Below are 16,636 nucleotides of genomic sequence, written 5' to 3' on the forward strand. Positions count from 1 at the left end.
CCCCGTTAGTGTCCAAAAAGATTAGGTCGGTTACGGAGATAGGGTGGAGGTGTGGGCTCAGGTAGGGTGCTCTTTCCATGGGCCGGTGCAGACTCGATGGGCCGAATGGCCTCCTTCTGCATTTGAATTTGATGATTCTATGATCAACAGACACAGGTTTAAATTTACTGATATTTGTACTTGCTCTGCCACTCAGGGAAGAAGTTTCATATCTAACCAGAAACAGGGATGAGCCAAGTTGGAATGCATACTTTAATTGCTTTTTCTTTCTCCAATTCTACTTTTCTTTTTTAAAAAAAGCACTGAGTGCACGTGCCATACAAGAGGTACTGTTGTAAATGAAGGATAAAGGAAAAGAGCAGAGAAATGGAAGGTATAAGCCCCACCACAGGATAATCTACTTCTGAAACATCACAGTGATCATGTCATAGGAAGGCCGGTGGGCCAAGGTAAAAAGCAAAATTCATCATTTTATATGCATCACCCTGTGCAGTAAAAAGGCGCTGCTACAGATCAGCTATTCTCAATTTTAAAACATTCCAATTTAATTAAATACACACAGAAGACCACCCCACCCCCGCAAGCTAAGTCAGAAGCATGCATTTATTTCACAAAATTAAACAGGTTTTTGCCTGAGCTAAATTAGATACGTTAAAAATTAATGTTAGTTAATTAAACAGGCATAAAATTATTCTCTCTCCCACATTATCCCCCCCCCCCACCTCTGTCGGCTTCCCCAACACCTTCTCCCCCCACCCATATTAGAAATTTGCTGTTTGAATTCACCAATGAGGCAGTGGTGCTGAGAATTGACCAGTGACACCCAAATTCAAGCATGTGCTCCAGCCAACATTAATAAAAACTCAAAACTTGAAATAGAGCAAACAATAATGTTGCAGCACGACAGATCTGTCACCCACAGCAGCGACAGCATAATTCCTCACAGGACTGTTGTCTTCGTCAAATGGACGCTGCCAGGATTATAACATCAGTAAGTTGGGAGACACAACCTTTTAATTCTCTTTGAATCATTTCATGCCTATCTGGAACCGCCAGTTGAATCTTTTTACCAAACAGATGCAGTGACATGTGGACAAACACAGTGTTGGAAAATGGAAGTGTGAACATTCATGAATCAGAGCAGAAGGTCGCACTGAGAATTGTCATCTTTCACAAGAGAAGTTTGACTGCATTTTACAGGCCACCCTGGGACAGTAAAGTAGGCGGGTGGACCAATAAAATAGGGCATCGTGCCATAAAGCCCATTTATAGGCCTCATCTCATCACCGTCTAGATTTAACAGTGGGATAGGCGTGTGCCCAATTAGCAGCCAGGCAGGTTTGAGCCTGCGAGCAGGCAGCGAGTCAAAGGGTAAAGGGAGTCCTCCCTTTCAGGCACCTTCTGCCAGGTGGAGGTTCCTGTCACCCCCACTGTTTTCCCTCCTCAAGTGCACCCTTCAAGCCCCCAGCCCTGTCCAACATACATCCCCAGTCCCAAACTGATGTGCCATCAATTATACAAAGACGAGTTGTGGAACAAAACTGTGGCTTAAATAAGCTAAACGAGAACCTGCTGATCCCGAACTGGGGCAAGGCCAGAGGTCGGCCACCTTCATACAGAGCCTGAGGGGAGGAGCCACAGGTGGAGCCAGCAGAGACAACAAATAATATATACAATACAGTAACAGTGGTTTACCACAATATATACAATACAGTAACACTGGTTTACCACAATATATATAATACAGTAACAGTGGTTTACCATAATATATATAATACAGTAACAGTGGTTTACCACACTCACCAGGGCCTGCCAGCCAGGCAAAATCCCATACTTGTCTGAAGGCCCAGCCTCATCACTGGTATTGCAGAGCATGAGGCAGAGCTTCCTCATGCAGAGCGGCTGAAGTCTCACCTCATAACAATTAAAATCCCGTTGGCCAAAAAATTGAAGAGGGGCGAACCGGCCAAGCAGAGGTGGGCTCGCCCGCCAAATATGCACTGGAGTGAGGGGAGCCCACCCTCAGCATATAATCTAGCCCCATCAAACCAACGCCTGCCATCTCGGATGGACAAAAATACTCAGTGCTCAGAAGACAAAGCTGTTTTCAGAGTGGTTCCCCATCACCATCAGAACAGTTTGGCTATTCATTCGCCTGCTGTATGTGGGACCTCTCTGTTCACGAATTGTGTGCATGATTTGTCTACATAAACAATAGCAGCTACCCTCAAAAATTATTCTTTATTCTTCCCAAATATAATTTGGGGTGTTATAAAGGCATGGATATAGAGCACTGCAAAAACATACCTCTTTCTTTACTTCTTTTCAACTTCAGTTATTGTCACTCAAGATTAACAGGAATATGTTGTGTTCCTCTTGAACAATTAGGATGTCTGCCAACATAATGCCTCTTTGACAAAAGGATGTAATGGGTGCAAGAACCTTCCTGGATGCCTGTCAAGGCCCGCACCATCACAATTCTGGATCAAAATCCTGGAATTTCCTCTCTAACAGCATACACTACATGGACTGCAGCGGTTCTAGAAGGCAACTCACCACCACCTTCCCGAGGGCAATTACGGAAAGGCAACAAATGCTGGCCGCGGCAGCGAAGCCCACGTCCCTTGAATGAATAATAAATTTAAAATTTCAATGACCAAACAAGTCAATTTTCTCCAGGTGACTGTAGTGGCAACCAATGCTCAGGTGGTAGCACTCTCGCCTCTGAGTCAGATGGTTGTGGGTGAAGCCCCCACCAGAATTTAAGTACAAAATATGAATCTGACACGCAAGTGCAGTACTGAGGTATTGCTGCCGTATTTCAGATAAGATATTAAATCAATTTGCTGACCTCATTACAGCTTTGATCGTGGATATTGGGGCTGAATATCAGAACTGTGGTGAGACACAAGTGAATGGCCGAGGGATCCAGCCAGCATTTAACTGAGTGTAACATTGCTATAGTTGTTCCTCAGAGCAATGTCTGAGGCCTAATTCCTCAGTTAATAAAGCTGTCCATACCCATCTGCAGCAAGACCTGGACAGTATCTAGGCTTGAGTGAATGAGCAACATGCTGGTTAGCTACAAATTTACTACCCAGCAATGACCATAACCAACAAGAGAGAGTCAAATCTCCACCTCTTAACATTCAATGACACTACCATCACTCACCATCAACATCCTGGTGGTCACCACTGGCCAAAAACTCAACTTGACCAGCTACCTAAATGCCGTAGCCACTAAAAAAGCAAGATGCTGATGATTTCCCTCCTGAAACGCCAAAGTGTTTAGGTAATCGACAAGGCTGAAGGCAGGATTGTAATGGAATACTCTCCAGTTCCCCAAAATCGGTGCAGCATTCAACGCCATCCAGGAAAAAGCAGATCACTAGTAGTATCTCATCCACCACCTCAAACATTCACTCACTCCAACCACTAGTGCAGTGTCTGCAGTATGTACTATCTACAAGAAGGCACTGCAACAACTCGCCAAGGTTCCTTCAATTTCACTTTCCAAAGCCTCAATCTCCATCTGCCAGACCAAGAGCAACAGGTGTGTGCAAACATCATCATCTGTAAGTTGCCCTCCAAGTCACAGACACCCTGGCATATAACACCGTTCCTTCATAGTCACTGCATCATAATACTGAAACTCTCCAACAGCATTGTGGGAGTATCTGTAACACATGTAGCCGTTCAAGACAGCCGTTTCACAGGGCAACAGATGTCAGTGATGCCTACATCCTAAGTATGATTTTTACACACTTGGGTGTCCTGGGGCTGGCATGGACAAGATGGGCTAAAAGGCCTCCTTCTGTGCTGTAACTTTTCTGTGATTCTGTGAGTAGTTAATTCAATAACGTGAACACTTACAACCTATTCTTCACTGCGCATCCACTCTTTTTCTACAGCAGACTGAATTCCAGAGTCACTCTGCTCATGATTTAGCAGAGGCTAGCCTTGTGCTGAGCAATATTACAAAGCATATTATGGCAGCAAGCTTTGTGCAACACAATGGAGCCAATTTGTTTCACTAATAAGCAGCACCAACAGTGTGGTCCACAGGATTGCTTATCCCACTTTTAGCAGTCATTTATTTTCAAGCTCTATCAAAATCCAACAAAAATATCGAAAATACTTACATTTTGTTTCTTCCTTTTAAGCAGGGGTGGTATAGTATTTTGACAGCATTGTTTCCTTCACATAATTTGACAGATGACTCTGGTTTCACTGTGCCCTCGCCAACTGCAGCAAAATCGCTATTTGAATCATTGTGTGATCTCACCAGCAGAGTGTCAGAATTCAAAAGCCAGAGCTATAAGAAAGAGATAGCAGATGTAAACAAAACAATGTATGTAATACATCAGAGCATAAGCAAGACGCATGAAAATAAAGGATACTGGTTTTAAAAAGACTCGATTATTCAAAAGGCCACCTGCAGCTCGCTTCCCATCAATGTTCTGTTAGAATCTCCCATGAAGGTGGACAACTATAAAAAGGAAGGAATCCCACAACGCCAACGGAAAGAAACCCACTGGATGAAATTTCACTTGTTTTTAAACTTTTACTGTTACCTACCTGCTAAAATCAGCATAATTTAAACATTAATTAATGGCAAAGGACATTTCCAATAAAAGGGCAAACTGCATTAAATAGTCAAGACAACAGATATGCCTCACATAGTTACAAGCACTTGCATTGCTTTGGGCACAAATGTTGTATCACGTGTAACACGTGTAATCTCATTCTTTCCAACTCGGACTTCATTTTGTCGGGTCTCTCACTTCTCATCAACTCATTTCACCTCATGACTGAAAGCTGTAGCAGCAGCCAGAAACCATGTTCCATCCAAAGTTCTTGGAAACGATTACCATCGACAAGGCACATATCTATAAACCCTATCTCACTCAGGTCATGACAGTCCTGATGGCGCAGAATCCCTGGAGACTCCCTTTTCCAACCTCTTTTAAATGGTCGAGCGGGCTCTGGCACCAGTTCAACTGTAGCAATATGTATTTTCCAATCCACAATCCCTCGCTCTTCTTGTCCTCAAACTGTGTAACACACACAGCAACAGAGTTGCTGATCTTTACTCAGAGACCAGCTTCAACACTAGGATCTGTTCAAAGGCAGCCAAACAAAAAACTGTTCCATTCAGAAGGTGCCTAGCTAATTTTCTCCCTTTGCACAAATTCCCAGTCTTCTGAACTGCCAAACAGAACAAGACAAGCTGAAATCCAATCCCATTGCAATTAGCTTGCTGATAACCCTTTGCTTATTACTGTTCATCACCATGGCAATGCCAGGTCACGTAGTTATTTCTTGGAACTTAACGATGCCTCAATCAGAAAACATATTAACAAACTTTCAAATAACTCCCAGCCCACTTTGTTTTTAAAGGGACATCACACAAAAGAAAATACAGGCTTTTCCCAACACATGAGTCATCACAGTCTGTAACAGTGACAAATATGTTGGCAAGTAACATTAAAGCATGAATTCAGTTTCAATAGTTTATCATTCACTGACATTTTTTGCTTTCAATCTCTTTGCTACTGCATAGAGACTGAGAGAGGCAATCTATCTGGAAATGCATCCATACTATGGGGTTATGGAAATGGTTGTATTGTGGTTATAATACTGGACTAATGATCAGGATACGTGATTCAAATTCCACCTTGGTATCTGGGAAATTTAAATGCAGCTAATCAAGTAAGTCTGGAGTAAAAAGCTAGCATCATTCTGAATTCTTCCTTTGTCTACTCGAACAGGCACCGGAATGTGGCGACTAGGGGCTTTCACAGTGACTTTATTGTGAGCGTCAATGTGAGCCTACTTTTGACAATAAAGATTATTATTATTACTACAAGACTGTCGGATGGGTCGTAAAGGTTGGCCGGGATGGGTCGCGAAGTCGGCCAGGATAGGTTGAGAAGGTCGGCCGAGATGGATTGTGAAAGTCAGCCGGGATGGGTCCCGAAGGTCAACCGGTTGGTAAAAGTCAATCACGGGAAAAAAGTTTGAAAATCACTGTCTTAGATCGAAGTCTGTCAAATGTGATTTAACACTTGTAGTAGAAGATCCTCTGGGCAACAATGATCATAATCGTGAATAATTAAATTCCATATTAAGTTTGATAGGAAAGTATGAGATTAAGAGATGTTTAAAACATTGCTAAGAATAGTAGCAAGCCTGAGATTTGGGAATGTTTTAGCAACCAGCAACAAGCATCCAAAAAGTTGATAAACTGGTAAAAAAAAAATACAGCCTGAGAGTAAACTAGCCAGGAATACAAAAACAGATTGTAAGAACTTTCTCAATTATGTAAACAGGAAGGGGGGGGGACAAATTTTGTATCAGAAATAGAGGGTAATAAAGGGGCTAATAATAGTGAGGAAGTTAGGGTAATTAACATAAGCAGGGAAAAAGAATTGGAGAAAATTAAGGGACTAAAAGCTGACAAAACCCGAGGAACCGATGGCCTAAATCCAAAGGTTCCAAAAGAGGTGGATGCAGGAGTAGTGGATATGCTGGTTATGATTTTTCCAATATTTCTTAGATATTAACGCTGTAACAGTAGCCGGAAAGTTACCAAATGTAACTCTGCTATTCAAGAAAGTTGGGAGAGAATATACATACACTAACATGCAGATGCTCGCAGGGTTTTTCAGCTGGAATTAATTGAAGTAAGGCAACATGTCAATTAGCCTGACATCAGGGGCGGGTTTTCCGACCCCCCCGCAGGGTCAGAGAATCTCCCGGGGGGGGGGGGGGGGGGGGGGGGGGGTGTGAATCCCGCGTCCGCGTCCGCCGGCTGCCGAATTCTCCGTTGCCGGTTTTCGGGCGGGTGCGGGGATCACCCGTAATTCTCCGGGCCCCAATGGGCCGAGCGGCCGCCCATTTTCGGCCAGTCCCGCCAGCGTGAAATGGACATGGTCCCACATGGCGGGGCTGGAATAATCGGGGGGTGGGGGGGGGGAATCTGGCCCCGGGGGGGAGCGGGGCCCAATGTAGCCTGGCCCACGATCGGGGGCCCACCGATCTGCGGGCCGGCCTGTGCCGTGGGGGCACTCATTCCTTCCACGCAGGCCTCTGTAGGGCTCCGCCATGGCTGGCAGGGAGAAGAAAGCCCCTGCACATGTGCAAGAACACGCCGGCGGTTCTGCGCATGTGCCTGAACACGCCGGCGGTTCTGCGCATGCGCGGGACCACGGCGACCCTTCGGCGCTGGTTAGTGTGGCGCCAACCCCTCCGCCGCCGGCCTAGCCCCAGGAAGTGCAGAAGAGTCCGCAACATCCGGGTGGTCCGACGTCGAAATGGTTCGTGCCTTTCTGGGCGCTGCCGTCGGGCCATCGTGCCAAGTGCAGGAGAATCCCGCCCCAGATGTCAGGAAAATATTGGAATTTATTATTATGGAAATCTTAATAAAGCACTAAGAAAATCATTATGGGATCATACAAGGTCAAATCAGAAATCACATTTGACAAATTTATTTAAGCATTTTAAAGATATAACTAGTAGATGAAAGGGAATCAGTAGAATTGAACATTTGAATTTTCAAAAAGCATTTGATTGGCGTTGTTCAAATGGTTTGGATAGAAGGAATTGACAGTCATATATTTGATTTGATTTATTATTGTCACATGTATCAGTATACAGTGAAAAGTATTGTTTCTTACATGCTGTACAAACAATACATACTGTACATAGGGAAGGAATGAGAGACTGCAGAATATAATGTTACAGTTATAGCAAGGTGTAGAGAAAAGATCAACTTAATACGGGAAAATATGTTAGCATAGATGAAGGATTGGTTAACAGATATGAAGCAGAATTGGTAGGTTTTAATTAGTGGAGTGTCACAAGGGTCAGTGCTGGGAACTTGGATAGTTACAATCTACATTAACTTAGCCAAAGAAGCCAAGAGCAAACTCTGATCCAGAGCATCAGAGCAGGCCTTTTAAGACAGCCTGCCACCTCACCTGGTAGCCCAGGTGCTACTTCTGCACTTTCTCGCAGGCCTGACTCCTGCCCGCAATCCCCCACCGCCACCAGACCATGCACTTTCTCCCAAGGCAGATGGGTCAAGCCAGGAATTTTGCAGACTCCCCTAGCCAGCTCAAGGTTGTATAACACCAGCACGAGTAAGTACTAGCTGCTCCCAAGAAAAGTGATCAAACAGCAGAGTGCCATGTCCTGTGGAGAGGACAGTGATCAAACTACAGTCACACTGATGTCATTAGTTTAGAGTTTGCATCAACATGGGAATTGATCACAGCTGGTATCAAACTAAGAAGGAGACCACAGACAGCCTCCGTGAATGAATCTGTTCTCTGTTGCAGAAGGGCGGGGGGGAAGGGGGGGAGCAGGTAAATACAATTCTACGTGAACCCTCAACTAAAACTCAACACAGGACTAGTTGCCAAATGATGCCAGAATTAAGCTATTTCTCCAGGCAAATTCTGATTCGAAAGTAAAAGTTATTGCTGGAAATGCTCAGCAGGTCTGACAGCATCGATGGTGGGAGAAACAGTGTTAACATATCAAGTCTGTGAACTTATATCAAAATAGCCTGACCTACAGGGTAGCTTCTCACCTTTGCAGTTGGCATTTGAGGAGTTGAAGGTCAAACAAGGCCAGAGCATCAGCAAACACCATCAAACGGTTTGTAAAGACCTCCATTAGCTTTTTAAACTCTCCGCAAACTTGTCTAAACAGTCAGACATGTGGAGGGAGTGAACCCAAAACTTCAACTTGCTCCACAGATGCTGATTTACCTGCTCTGTATGTCGGCAGCTCCCTCCACTGTTGTTCAGGATTTCTGGTTTGAATACTCTTTCAAGAGTCTTAATAATCTGGCCCAGACAAAGAACTGTGGCCTCAAGTCTAAATCCTATAAGTATACCAACACACGGATGCTCACGGCGATTCAGCTGGAATTAATTGAAGCAAGACAATCCATAACATTCCATACCCACATAAGCCAACCATGCACACTTCATGTTGCCAGTGTGTTGCACCCTGACATCCATGTTTGTAAGTAAAAATCAGTGGTGAGTTAAACATCTCTTGTGCAGGAATTATCCCATAAGCTACCCCATGGCTCAATTCTAGCAGCCCTGATCCACTTCCAAATGTTACCTCGTGCTGTGGATCAAGCTCTGCTGGAAACAAAAATGTTGACAGTGTGGTGATATGCATCACTGTAAATACACAAGGGGTTAATGTAAGTACACATAGACTAGATAGACACTAGAGGAGCACCAGAGACATGACACACAGACGTTCAACCAATAGGCCTGTAAGATAGGACATGACCAATGGGCATTCACGATACACATACAGGTGACACTACCATAGGAGGGCATTACACCAACCCATATAAAGGACACAGCACGCATGATCTTCCTCTTTCCAGTGGAGACACTCAGTGTGTACACAGGGTTGATTTGAAACACATCACACCCACCACGTGGATTGTAGCAGACTGGTTCGTCAGCCTGAGTAGCTAGAACAGGATTAACAGGAGAGTCGAATCCAAGTAGGAGAATTGTTAACAGTTTAAATAAATGTGTTACAGCTATCTCCAAGTCTGAACCTTCCTTTGTCAGAATGCACATCAAGGATGCAGCTAATGCTATGTCAAGAGCATAACAAAACATTGTACCCACGGAGTGACCTGTTAAATCCATATAGTTACAACTCAGCAAACAGTGACAACCAGCAACGGCACCCAGGCAAGATAATGTTCAAGATTCCGGTTCCACAGCAGCTCAGGTACCAAGGCAATCTCAGTGAAAACTGGCGTTGGTTCAGGCAGAGATTCGAGATCTACCTGGCAGCATCCGACCCAGATGGCGTGGCGGATGCAGAGAAAATAAAGCTTGTACTTACCATCGTGTGTCCAGAAGCAGCTGAAATCTACCAGATCTTCAAATACTCAAAGGGACAAAACAAGAGTGACTTCCAGGTAGTCCTGGACAAATTCCAAGAATTCTGCGAGGAACATACAAGAAAAAATAGCAAAAGAGGCACCAAAACTCACCACGAGGTAGGCTTGCAGCAGAAATCTGCAGTTTTGATTGATGGCCATCTTGGAAAAGGTGCTCCACATGCGCAGTTGAGAAAAAGGAACAGCAATCGTTTCCTACGACCTAGGTCACACGCATCATGACGTCAGAGGCTCCGGACCACGCCCACTTAAAGGGGAAATGTCCCAAAACAAGGAAAAAAAATTTTAAAGCCTCAAACCCAGATTCTTTCACCTGGAATGACAGCACAATGCCTGAAATTTGACCAGCAGCTAAAAGTAACCTCCTCAGAATCCTGCAACAAGCAGTTATCAGATACAGAACAAGCAGATACAGACCTTGAAGACTATGACTCAGACCGTGAATTCTTCTTTGGACATCGCGAGCCCAATGCCAGCTCCGACACAAAACGTGATGATATGGTCCTAGAAGACGACGACTCAGACGAAGATTTCACCTTGGGAGGTGGCTACCCCAGTACCAAATCCAAACTGCAACTAGACGTGTTGTACATTGACAACCCCGATGACGAGTTCTTCGGATTGGGGAATCTTCAGCCCAGCATATATGACATCCCAACTCGTGAGTGCAGGATTATGCTGCAGCCTGACGCCAAGAGACAGAGAGCGGTACAAGCCCACAGAGAGCAGCCTGCTGCCACACAGAGAGTGGTCCACGCACCACGAAGAGTCCCCGACTCCACACGGAAAGCGATGAAAGACTCCACAGCAAGGCAACTGCACGTCTCCACACAGAAAGTGACTCCAGTGTCACAAGCCTCCACAGCAAGCTTGTGGACAGACTCCACGATTGATGCAACGCAAGACTCCAGAGCGCAGTCCTTGCATTAACAAGACGTGACTCGAGTGACACAAGCCTCCACAGCGAGCTCGTGGACAGCCTCCACGATAGAAGGAACACAAGACTCCAAAGCGCAGTCCTTGCACAAACAAGACCATGAGGGTCTAGCAACCTCCTCTGAGCAACCAGCAGCATACAATGCAAGTCTGCCACACTCAAGTGAACAACAGAAAGACTATGACAGTCTACCACGCTCACGTGAACAACAAAGCGACTATGACAGTCCGCCCAGATTGTTTGAGCCACCAGAAGAAGACTCTGACAGTCTACCCAGCTCAAGTGAATGACAAGAAGACACTGAGGCTCAAGTGACGACGGCATCCCACTTCCCATACCAGATGTGCAACGTGACAAACCTCAGCTAGAATGTACAGAGGCACTCGACGATCTCAGTGAGACTACTGGTGACTCTGGTGACACCGCATTCAATCCTCATCCGCTTGAGCCTCTCCACAAGCAAATGCATTCCTGAACGTTTTGACTCCGGACATGGAGCATCACAAAACTTCAGAACACTCAAGTGAACCTGCAATGACTCCAGACGGGGAGCATCGACAAGCCAAAGCTGATTCCAGTAAGCCGGGCATGACTCCAGACGGGAGCACCGTAAACTCAGTGACGGCACGCTCAAGGAAACAGCAGATGCCACAAAGCACGGTGACACGTGTAACTGTGTGAAGGACCCGTATTATCAACAGAGTGTGGTCCTTGAGCGCTGCAAACACGACAACAAAACCAACCAACACATCGGCATCAAAGACAACATCCAGCAGCGTACCAAAGGCAAAACATCGACAACAAGCACAACATAAAGAGCACAAAGGAACAACAACTGGTACGACATGGTACAACTCTGCCCATGAGGGACACTGTTTCTGCTCAGCCCAATACAATGACACACCATGGCAGGACGACACAGATTGCATACATCGCCACCACAAGCATCAAAAGAAAGAGAGTCCACATCAGACAACGAAGTGATTTGACCACTTCTTGGTTCCTTACGCACAGGGACACTGACGGTGTTTACAAAGCAATGGCACCATCAACATCACCACCTCACCAACCAAACAAGAAAGACACTTGACCATGATAATTAATGAATTTTGGACTCATGCATATGATTTTGACCTATTGTTTAATGATCACTGTTATCATTACTTGTACATAGTATCACTTATCTACCTGCTTTTGTTCAATTTTCTTTAACACTGTGCAGAAAATATGTAACACGAAAAAAGGGGGATGTGGTGATATGCAGCACTGTAAATACACAAGGAGTTAATGTAAGTACACGTAGACTAGCTAGACACTAGAGGGAGCACCAGAGACATGACACACAGACATTCAACCAATAGGTCAGTAAGATAGGACGTGACCAATGGGCATTCACGATACACACAGAGGTGACACTACCACAGGAGGGCATTACACCAACCCATATAAAAGGACTTAGCACACATGACCTTTCTCTTTCCAGTGGAGACACTCAGTGTGTACACAGGATTGATTTGAAACACGTCACACCCACCACGTGGATTGTAGCAGACTGGTTCGTCAGTCTGAATAGCTAGAGCAGGATTAACAGGAGAGTCGAATCCAAATAGGAGAATCGTTAACAGTTTAATAAATGTTAAAACTATCTCCAAGTCTGAACCTTCCTTTGTCAGAGTGCACATCAAGGAAGCAGCTTATGCTACGTCAAGAGCATAACAAAACAGACAGGAGATTGTGTGGAATGAGAACACAAATTTGAATTTCACCAACGTGAATGCAAACCCAATATTAATCTGGTGATTTGTGAGCTGGCAACATAAATGCCGTTAGATCCTTGTCTAAAAAATTCAACCAGTTCATCCAGAGACACCTTCCAGGGACTGGAATTTTTTTAAATCACACCGTGCGCAGTTCCCACCCCAGCAACATTTGAAATCTCAGCCCAGGAAGTTGCTGTTGGTCTCAAAGGAGTAGTGGTGATGAACATTGGCAGGTTCACCATCATTAAGGTCGCAAACCCTGGGCCGATACAAGTAATGCGCCCAATGCTGGGCCTCCAAACCAATGTCACCCCTGCACTCAACAGCCCAGGATCCACGCCTGTCCTCCCCAGTCTCCCTCAAATTGCCCTTCATCCCTGTCTAAGTACTTCCACACACCAAGCATCTTCCCACTGGTCTATACAGCAACCAGCTCAATTCCAGGGGCGATCCAATGCTCTGCACAATAAAGAAAATTTACTCAAACCACAAGCTTCAGTTTTTCAGCAATTATTGCTCCGTTTAGCTTATTCTCACTTCTCTAATTGGCATTCCAATTAGACAGTCTGCTGTTAAAATTAAAAATACGCTCTGAAAGTGAATTTCATTTATAAATCTGTGCAAAAATCTAATTTATTCCTTAGTTGTTACAGAAACTAAGAAAAACCATGCATGTGATAGGCCGGTGTAGAAGATATTCTTTCTTTAATCAAACTCTAGGTTTAGCAAGGCAGGCTTGTTTTGCTCCACAGTTTGTGTTGGTTTTTAAATTGACAGATTAAACCACAATGTATGTAGAAGCTGAATTTATTGCATTAAATTTCACAATGTGACAAGTTGACATGGTAAATCGTTGCTGTCGTTGATTTATCTAACCCATTGGTGCACATCTCCTTCAACCTCAGAAGCCAGAACGTTTGCAGATCAGTATAATGAGGGCTGAATGTACAACACAACCTATTCACGAGGGGACTGTGTGTAACGCAGCAATGATTTTTCCTCATTTTTTAATGGGGCAAGTGCCGAACTTCATCCCCTTGATGTTTATCCTAATAGCACAGCCACTATCAAAACCTTAATACCAGTGATTGTTTATACACTGCTTCCCACACATGTCTGCATCATTATTGCACACTATTTTTACAAGCTCTGGTTGAATCTGTGGTGCACGGCCACAGGCTAATCCTGTTAGGTTTTTATTGCATCATTCTACCCAGGCATTTCAAACTTTCCAAAATATTGGCATAATGAATCCAGGCTTCACACTGAGGTTGAGCAATTCTGTCAAAGGGATATTATTCCAGGACAAAAAGCCAAGTCAACAATTCCAGGAATAATGGGATAAACCTTAATTCTCAAAAATGGGACATTTCAGAGGTTAAAATGCAAACATCTGGGACAGTCACCACATCCATCACAAACCCACCGAACAGAAAGGGCAGGCGTGCAATTCGTGCGTGAGAAGTGGGTCGGTCATTTAGATGTTATGACGAAGCTGCATGCCTTTATTTTAACAGTCATTCTATTTTTAACCACAGGCAGCTGGGTTCCTAAAAGTTCGAGACACATACGCAGCTTAAAGGAGTGAAGAGGGGCTGAATCTATGGGGTAAATATCTTTACTGCTCTGTTTCTGGGTGGGGAATGAGAAGGAATGCTTCCTCCAGGCCCAACAAGTTACCAAACTACGCAATGCACTTGTGTCCAGTTACATTCTGTAGGGCATTTAGGCAGCCAGTTTGTCTGGGTTTACCAACCTCACGGCAATGAGTCAACCCCTGTCTCCCCCGGTGCATCCAAACCCAGGCAGAACTCACTATGAGGCTAAAATTTAGGCCAATGTTTCTGTAATCAATACATTTATCTCTATGTGGGGCAAGATTAAAATTTATTTATTCTGGTGCCAGTTTGGAGATTCGCAACTCACGCAGTACTGCTTAGTTCCCTGAACTTGCTGGCCAGTTTACGTGTTCTAAGCAACATGCATCATATATTTTTCCAGTAAGATTCAGGCTACTGATTCACAAAATTGCAACAACAAAAAGCCACAGGGCCCTGGTTTGGACCCACGTGATCCTTCCCATATTCACCTTGCCATTATTACCTTTGAAATGCTGCTGACATATTATTTTTCCACAAATATTCTGTAGAGAACTGGGACCAGCATAAGGAGACTTTACAGGAAAATGTTTCTGTTACAGGAAGATCATTCCAGAAATTGTTTACATAATTTTTTTCCCCTGGAATAATACCCTTTCAACAGAAGTACATATCAGCATGGAGCCTGCTCCTGTGTCAATATGTTTTTAATAATGAAATGCCTGGGTAGAATGAAACACAATATCCGGTAGGCCAGGATTAGCCCAAGTGTATGCTTCACTGATCCATTCACAGCTTATAAAGTGTTTAGAACAGGAATTCAAACATGCAGCAGGAGCAACGTACAAATATCACAGGCGGCATTCTCCGTCTGTTCATGGCAACGGGATTCTCCGGTCCCGATGCAGTGAATGGGAGATTTGGCTGAGCGCCAAACACTCCGTCCTCGCTGGCAGCAGTAAGGAGACAGACTCGCAATGAAGAATCCCAGCCCACCATTATCAACAGGAGAAAATGACTTCAGCAAAAGGAAATTTTTGAAAAGCACGGAATCAATCATAAGAACAAAGAACAACACAGGCCCTTCGGCCCTCCGAGCCTGTATCGGTCATGATGTCAACCTTGGCCAATATCCCCAGCACTTCCTTGTGCCGTATCGCTCAATACCCATCCTACCCATGTATTTGTCGAGATGCCTTTTGAACGCCGTTAATGTATCTGCTTCCACAATCTCCCCATGCGACGCGTTCCATGCACTCACCATCTCTGTGTACAAAAACCTGCCTTGTACATCTCTAAATTTTGCCCCATGGACCTTAAACTTATGCCGCCTGGTGATTGACCCCTCCACCCTGGAAAGAGTACCTTCCCATCCACTCATAATCTTGTAGACCTCTATCAGGTTGCCCCTCAACCTCCATCGTGCTAACAAAAACAGTCTGAGTCTATTCAGCCTTTCCACATAGCTAACACCCGCCAGACAATGCAACATCCTGGTAAACCTCCTCTGCACCCTCTCTAAAGCCTCCACACCCTTCTGGTAGTGTGGCGACCAGAATTGTGCTCAATATTCCAATATTCCATGGTGAAGCAAGAACACCATTAATCCCAATTAAATATTAAACTGCATTTAATGAGAATGAAGATGAAAATTTCAAAAGGTCAATCCTGGCTAATTGCAGGTAAGAGCATCAAATACAAGGGGCGTGATTCTCCGAAATGGAGACAAAGTTCCGACGCCGGAGTGAAACTGGAGGTGTTTCACCTCCGGCATCGGAGCCCGCTTCCCAGCCCCTATTCTCCCGCCCCCGAGGGGCTAGCAGGCGGCGTCGCGTATTTTTACACGGGGCCTGGGCCTTGTGGCCACATATAACCTGGCGCCGCGTATACTTACCCGGCCGGCGTCGTGTAAATAAAGTCCTCCCACACATGCGCGTTTGCAGTCCTCCCTGATGGTGCCCCTGCCAGCAAGAATGGCAGATGGATCTTGCGGGGTGGCGGAGGAAAGGCTGTCCTCCTTTAAGCGCGGTCGGGCCCGCCGGATCGGTCAGCCCCGATCGGGGCCAGACCCCATCGGAGGCCCTCCCCTCCCCCCGATTATTGTGAAGGAAACACTCCCCCCCCCCCTCTTCCCCCCCTTCCTTCCCCCCCCCCCCCCCCCCCCCCCCCACCCACCAACCCCCCCCCCCCCCCCGCGCCACCCCACCCCCACCCCCCACAGGCCACCCCACAGCGTTCCCGCACAGTTCCCGCCAGGCAGCGCCCAGGTGTGGACGGCGCCAGCGGGAAACTTGTCGGGGTCGGAGCGGCCGCTCGGCCCATCCGGGCCGGAGATCGTTCCAGTTTGAGTGTCTCGGGCGATTCTCCAACTGGCGTGGCGCAGAACTCG

General features: G+C 45.5%; 1 protein-coding gene across 1 annotated transcript in view; it reads right to left on the reverse strand.

Annotated features, from left to right (window-relative positions):
• Positions 1–16,636, reverse strand: part of ube3d (ubiquitin protein ligase E3D) — a 209,451-nt gene that overhangs the window by 153,000 nt on the left and 39,815 nt on the right. The window contains exon 6 of the mRNA XM_038799326.1: positions 4,143–4,315. Coding sequence (XP_038655254.1) covers positions 4,143–4,315 — 173 coding nt within the window. The remainder of the gene's footprint in view (positions 1–4,142; positions 4,316–16,636) is intronic.

This window comes from Scyliorhinus canicula, chromosome 6 (assembly GCF_902713615.1).
Source record: "Scyliorhinus canicula chromosome 6, sScyCan1.1, whole genome shotgun sequence".
In the NCBI taxonomy this organism is placed as follows: domain Eukaryota; kingdom Metazoa; phylum Chordata; class Chondrichthyes; order Carcharhiniformes; family Scyliorhinidae; genus Scyliorhinus; species Scyliorhinus canicula.